General features: G+C 47.6%; 1 protein-coding gene across 1 annotated transcript in view; it reads left to right on the top strand.

Moving 5' to 3' along the window:
• The window catches only part of LOC113216250 (muscle LIM protein Mlp84B), an 18273-nt gene that overhangs the window by 6025 nt on the left and 5129 nt on the right, over nucleotides 1-7119 (top strand). Inside the window, 6 exon segments of the mRNA XM_052276876.1 lie at nucleotides 125-256; nucleotides 391-547; nucleotides 4200-4326; nucleotides 5574-5670; nucleotides 6132-6228; nucleotides 7008-7117. Of these exon segments, the coding sequence (XP_052132836.1) occupies nucleotides 142-256; nucleotides 391-547; nucleotides 4200-4326; nucleotides 5574-5670; nucleotides 6132-6228; nucleotides 7008-7117 (703 nt within the window). The 5' untranslated portion in view covers nucleotides 125-141.

Below are 7119 nucleotides of genomic sequence, written 5' to 3'. Positions count from 1 at the left end.
CTCTCTCTCTCTCTCTCTCTCTCTCTCTCTCTCTCTCTTTCTCTCTCTCTCTCTCTCTCTCTGTGTGTGTGTGTGTGTCTCTCACACTGAAGAAATAACCCTCTCTTTTCTTCCCTGATTGCAGAACGCACTTAAGCCAAGATGCCTTTCAAGCCAATTGAAAACCCCAAATGCCCGAAGTGCGGCAAGTCCGTCTACGCGGCCGAGGAGAAGGTCGCCGGCGGCTTCAAGTTCCACAAGATGTGCTTCAAATGCGGTAAGTGAAACAGAATCGACGACCTTATTTTTCTCTTTACAAACTTGGGGACTTTAATGTGAGAAAATCTTGCGGGCAACGTGAACTCTATTTTTGGTTTACATCAATTTAATATTTGATTGGAACGCCGCCAGACATGTGCAACAAGATGCTCGACTCCACCAACTGCGCTGAGCACGAGGGCGTCCTCTACTGCAAGAACTGCCACGCCCGCAAGTACGGCCCCAAGGGCTACGGCTTCGGCGGTGGCGCTGGCTGCCTGAGCATGGACACCGGCGAACACCTGAGCGGGTGAGTAAAAGAAAAGAAAAAAAAAGAGAAAAAGAGAGAAAAAAAGGAGTTAGAGCTTCCCATCAAATATTTCAAATGTCATCGTCCTCTCCCATGGAATGCTGGGGGTGTTGTGGGGCAGTCTGGAGGGGAGATGTTAAACACGCGTTCCGAAAGCCGCGATGAACGAGAGCGCAATCATCGAAAAGAAAAAGAAGGAAAAAAAATATGTACCTTGAGAGTATAGGGCGCAAGATTTGTTTTCTTTTATAAGAAATAATAACAATAGTCTAAACGAGAGTGCGTATTCCTGATGTTTTGTTCTGCCGCTGAGGTGCCTGTCAGCTCCCGGCTCGCAGGCTCTCAGGTTCGTCGGAGGGCTCCTTGGAGGTTTCTTGAGGGTTCCCTGTCTCACCGAGTCTCCATCTCACACAGAATATTATTTGCTTCGCCATATTACCACTCCTACCCCCCAAAATTCACTGTCTTGTTGTTTTTTTGACGTCGGTTAAGAGAAAAAAGTTTACAACGGACAAGTTGCAGTTTGATGTCGATTGATTAAAGAAGATGATGTACGACAGCGGCACGGCATGTTACGTCTCCCCCCCAAGTTGCCCACGGTGGTACCCCCTCTGTGTTGTCCATACATATCGTCCGCCCGTCCGTCCGTCCGTCTGTCTGTCTGTCTGTCTGTCTGTCTGTCTGTCTGTCTGTCTGTCTGTCTGTCTGTCTGTCTGTCTGCCTATCTGTGTCTCTTTCATCCGAAATGTATGGACGATCTGGAGGTTGGCGACACAAAGATGGGACTCCCTAAATAGTAAAACAAAAGTAGGACTTGGCTCCATTCCAGGGATGGTAAATAAGTATTTTGTGTCTTCATAATGGGATCTGAGTTTTAGGGCCGTTGGCACAACAAACAACTCTCTTTGAAGTCACTAAAATACTTGAGCACCCTTGGATAGGCGTGGAGGTATTTCTCTTTTGTTTTGCTAGTTTTGTTAGCAAGCTGACGTCATTTTAACGCCCTCATGACGGAATGTTCTCCTGACGGCGTTAAAATCCAGCCGACAAGTTCTTCCCCTTGTGTCTCCAACGTTGGAACGCGCTAGAGCGCCGCGGCCCAGCACAGTTGAAAGAACAGATTGTATTAATATATAGAACATCGTGGCAAACTTTGTTTTTTAAACCCATGTCATTTACGAATTTCCATCCCCAAAACAAATACGTAACGACATGCCTGATTATAAAAAATAAAAAAAATTGTCACGATACTCTTTCTTTTGTGTCTCTTTGAACAGTGCTGCGAGGGACTTAGTTGCACCCCCTAGCCGTTCCCTTTTGGTTTGTGTGTTCTGTACCGTGCATGGTAGTTACTCCGCTCCCTCTCTCTTTGTAGCCAGTAACTCCTGAACGCCTGCCCACCCCACCCCGCCCCGCCCGCACCGCCCCGCCCGCCGGGCGTTCCGCACGCCCAGCACCGCACGCCAGCCCAGCGGGACCTCACTACGTTTTTATATAAATATGATATTAATATTTTAAAATGTCCCCCGTCGGAGCGAGCGTCCCGTCACGGTGTCGGTTCCCTGCCGCGTCTGTCGCGTCCATGGCGACGCGGCGGGCGACGGACGCCGAGGTCACGCGCTCCTCCTCCGCACCGGGTGGACGATTTCGTTCCTCTTATTATTTTTTTATGATACCAATACTTTTTATTAATTAAAATAAAGTCGTTGTAGTTTACTTTTTCGTTATCCTGGGTGCATGAGGATGCATTTCTTTTTTATGTAGCCCTAACTTGATAGTGTTTCGGACCATTTGTCTCTCACATTATTAGTTTTGTTTGGTTGCAAAGGCATGTTCGTCCATCTATACCTGTAAGCGCGTTCACGCTCAAAAAATGTATGGTGTGGCCACTTTTTACTGCCAAAAAAAATGTGTATCTTATTTTTGATCAAAGAAATAAAACTACCATCGGGGAAAAAATATACTTTGACTCGACTCGCTCTGTCGCTGGCAAGGTTTTGTAGGGCCGACTTTGAGCGCGCAGCCCGGGGGCCAGGTCGTACCTCGAACTCGAACCTCTGGTTGCAGCTCTCGCCGTCCCGGACCTTGCCGGCTGCCTCCCCCTACCCCACACGACACTACACCAAGCGACAAGCCTAGGAGGGTGTCATTTTGCATGTCTGTCTGTCTGCCCTTCTCTGTCTGTCCGCTTTCTGGTAGAATCTATGAGATAATAGGGAGAACCTCAAGGTAGCCCCTCAAGTTGCCCTCTGTACGTGTGTATCTCTGATTGGTCCTTTCAGCGCCCGAGATGCCTTCTCTCTGATCATTTACTTTATAGTTATCATTTTTATTATTTTTGTTCTCTGTTCATTTCTAAAGCACTTATTTCTTGCCGACTTGAGGGACCGCTATCACTTCCTTGCCGCCCTTTCTCTTTCTTTATTTTTTTCGATGACGCTCTCTTTCTTCTCTCAGGGGCTTTGGAGAGGCCAACACTGGTAAAACAAATGTGCAAACATTGCACACTTATGTGTGCAAAATAATTGTGATTTCGCACATTACATGGTGTTTAACTGAATTGCATTCTTCGTAGCGTGTAAACATTGAACTAGAGTTGGCTTAACGTCTGCGAAGAGTCTAATGTTTTCACACTAATTGAATTCTAGTTCAGTTCAAAACCATGAATGATGTAAACTCTGCACATCTTAAAACTGTAAATCACTTGGTGTGCAACTTCCATAATTTGTATTACCAGTGAAAGCAATACAGAGGGCTTAATCTAATTTTAATTTGCATGAGATTCATTTTTGTTTTGCATGGGGATAGTAATTTTTTTCAACAAGGTCACTGCAGTAGTGCAAAATTTCAAATATTTTGTTTCGATTTGTTTGGATTTAGTTTCCAGTCTACGCGGGAGCAATGACCATATTTCAATTGAGCCCTAAGATTTCTCTCTTTTATCACTTTAATTGATCTCCCCACTCTGAGACGGATGTCATCCATGCCACCCTCACTGTCGCACAAACAAACAATACTCTACAAAGTGTTTAGCACTCAAACAGTGCATTGTGATGGTGCTTGAACGTCACACAAGTTTGCTTGTAAAGAAAAACAAATACACCTAATATACTGTCACCAAAAAAAGAAAAAATCAAAGAAATGGTGACGCCGAAAACAATATTCTTAATGATACTTTAGTGATTACTTCAGAAGAATCACAATTTCTCAAAGGACCTGTTATGACTGACAACAGGTAGGTCTACTACATTGTTTGTGACAACACGAAAAACTTTGTTACATATTTTAAAAACTTCGTCACAAATTTATAAAATTTGCCAACAAATATAAGCTTTGTCACAAGTTGAAAATATTGTTTAAAAAATTCGCGACATTTAAAAAGAAAAACAATATTGTCTGAGAGTCGATGCGACATTAAATGTTGTTTCTTTTGCATTTTTTTTCGATCTACATAAATTTTGTTTTTGAGAAACACAAAATGTCGACGACGTGTATAGCTCCAAATTGTGACAACGTAAGGAAAACTGGAATCAAATTGAGTCTTGATCAAAAAGAAGTAGCTATCAAACTTGACACAATACCGATACTTGACGACACGAAAACGTCACCATGTACGTGTCGAACCGCACTGACGGCGTGCCCTCCGCACCAGGTACGTCGGCGAGGGTGCCCGGGCCCCCATGGAGCCCCGCGCCATCGCCAAGGCCCCCGAGGGCGAGGGCTGCCCGCGCTGCGGCGGCTTCGTCTACGCCGCCGAGCAGATGCTGGCCAGTGGAAGGGTAAGTACCAGGACAGGCAGAAAACTAGAAAATATCTAAAGACGAAACAAAGAAACTCAAAACTTTTAGTGTAAAATGGTACGACGAAAACCTCTAGTCTAGGAAGTACAATTTTAAAGTATGTACTTTAGAAGTACAATGGCAATACAAAGATGGCTGTAGATTTTCTTACTTTTCAGTATACGTTTCAGATAGAAACACTCAATACACGTCGAGTGCGATAAAAAAAGTCAGTGGCACCGCACAAAAGGACCTAATATTATGGTTGTGGGCAAATTATGCCATTATGCGACCATTATGCCATTATTGTTACTATTTAGAGTAAGGGGGTACTTTTTCTACGGCTCTCTCTCTAGTTGAGTCATCGGTGCAGTTAAATATTTTTTTTTGTAGAATGTATAGTTTTAAGTTACCCTGTTCGAAACAATGTTGCTTTCTTCGTGACGATGGGGCATTATTATGGGACGCAGGGCTGGCACATGGGTTGTTACCGCTGCAAGACGTGCGACCACTGGCTGGACTCGGTGACAGTGTGCGACGGCAGCGACGGCGAAGTGTACTGCAAAGGTACCTCGGTCACGCCGAGCAGCCGAGCACGAAAGTGGGCACGAGCACGGGCACCAAACGTTTTGCACGCATCACACCCCCGAGGGGGAAATCACTTGGGTTCGTAGCCTATGCGTGCTATTTCGTGGCATTTCTCCTGCCATTTTGCTTATTTCTCGCCTATTTCGGGGTATTTCGCAGTATTTCGGGGGTATTTCGCGACCATCTCACCAACTATTTCGCGTCTATTTCGCTGTATTTGGCCTTTATTTCGGACTATTTCGGGGAAAGGTGTACGAACTATTTCGCAAGTGATTTCCCCGTCGCCTAAAGCATGGCACAGAAGGGCACGCGACAATCTCCAGAATCGAATCTCAATTTTGAGTGCGCTTGTATGTACTTCGTTTAAAGAATCAGAGGGTGCAAGAAATAAAACTACGAAAAAAAAAAACAGTTATAAAATAGCTTGACTATACTCAAATTTGAGATTTTTTTGTCTTGAGATTCATGGTTTGCGCATGTGAACGCCACATCCCCCTACCCTTTTTCCCGCTAGAGCGCCGCGGCCCTACCCCACGGCAGCGTTCCGAGTGCCCCTGCCAGGCGGGAGTATTTCCGACCCTGTTCACAACCCTCACCCCCACCCCGTGTGTCTGTGAATGACGGCATGCGTCCTGCACGCGCCTCCGTGTGTGTTCCAGGGTTTTCACAAGGAGTGCTTCAAGTGCGGCGACTGTGCGAAGCGACTGGACTCTGTGCTGTGCTGCGAGGGTCCAGACAAGGACATCTACTGCAAAGGTATAGCGTCGGCGGCCTCGGCCTCCCAGGGAGACGCGCGCCGCTGGGGGTGTCTCTGGAGGTGTCTCTGGAGGTGTCTCTGGAGGTGTCTCTGGAGGTGCCACTGGAAACGTCTGTGGCGGCGCCTCTCTCTGCGGCTGCAGCGCGCGGAGGGGGAGCCTGGAGGCGGCCGGGTAGGCAGCGCGCGGGCGGGGCTGCTGCCGGGTTGCCTACCCTCCGGTCCACAGGGGCTCGACCCGCACCACCTCCAGCGGCGCGTCCCATAACAACCATAACACAGTCATAGTAATTAATAATGATGGATTATCATCAATTCATTCTGGCATCACGGACGTACATTTTGCGATTCAGTCGAGTCTCCCTCCCGACCTCTTTGCGCAAGCTTGTGGAATGATTTGGTCTGTGTCCCACACTGTTGTGTCCACCCCTCCCGTGTTGACGAATGTGACTGTGTTTTCAAGGATGCTACGGCAAGAAGTTTGGCCCTAAGGGATACGGCTACGGCCAGGGCGCCGGGGCCCTCCAGAGCGATGCTAGCCTGTACACCAATGGCAACGGGTAAGGTCGCGACCTGCTAGGCCATCGCCGCTTGCCAAATAAGCTACGCAAAATCACTTTGCTAGTGATTTCTATTTTATTTTTTTTAACTTTGCATTTTTTGTAGCCCGCTTTTTCTACGACTGCTTTCGCCTGCTGTGCTTTAACAAAGTAAAATGGTTTCTAAGACGCGCTGTGTTTCCCCGCCCCCTCGTGCTTTGCCACATTATCCAAAAGCTTACTGTTTAGGAGGGTCACAGGTTGGTCGTCGTGAGAGAAAGGGGCGACTCTCCCTCTCTCTCCCTCCCCTCCCTATCACGTCGACGACAGCGTGAAAGGATTTCAAAACGGCCCGCCAGTCACGCGCTGTTGGGGGTGCTTTCAGTCACGTGGCCGGCCGGCGCCGGGTGCGCGAGCACCTGCCTCCTAACCGAGTCGTCTTGTGCCATGTCCAGTGTGCTACTCCAAGAAGTACGGGCCCCGGGGAGTGGGCTTCGGAGGGGGGCACTTCATCGGTCTCACCTCCGATATCACAGACTTCTAGTGAGTGCTTGTCCCCTCCCCTGTTAAAAATAAATAAAAAACTTTTATGAGAAAGTAAACTTAAAACATGCTACGGAAACCATTCACCTGGAATCGCCTCTTCACACTTTTGCTGCTTTCCTTTTTCGCCTGCCACCTGTAGCTTTCGCTGCACGGCTACTTTTGAATAATTATGCACCTTATGTAGTAAAGTGAAAATCACATCGAAATCCACAAGGTTGGTTGATGATGCCGTTGTTGTTGTTTCGTCGGAGCAGCGAGCACCTCGCCAACAAGCCGAACACGCTCCACGACGTGGCCAAGATCCAGGCGCCCAAGGGTGAGGGCTGCCCCCGCTGCGGCGGCAAGGTCTACGCGGCGGAGCAGGTG

The sequence above is a fragment of the Frankliniella occidentalis genome, unplaced genomic scaffold, assembly GCF_000697945.3.
Source record: "Frankliniella occidentalis isolate FOCC.00 unplaced genomic scaffold, Focc_3.1 Scaffold9, whole genome shotgun sequence".
NCBI lineage: Eukaryota > Metazoa > Arthropoda > Insecta > Thysanoptera > Thripidae > Frankliniella > Frankliniella occidentalis.
This window is presented reverse-complemented; position numbering and strand designations above follow the sequence as displayed.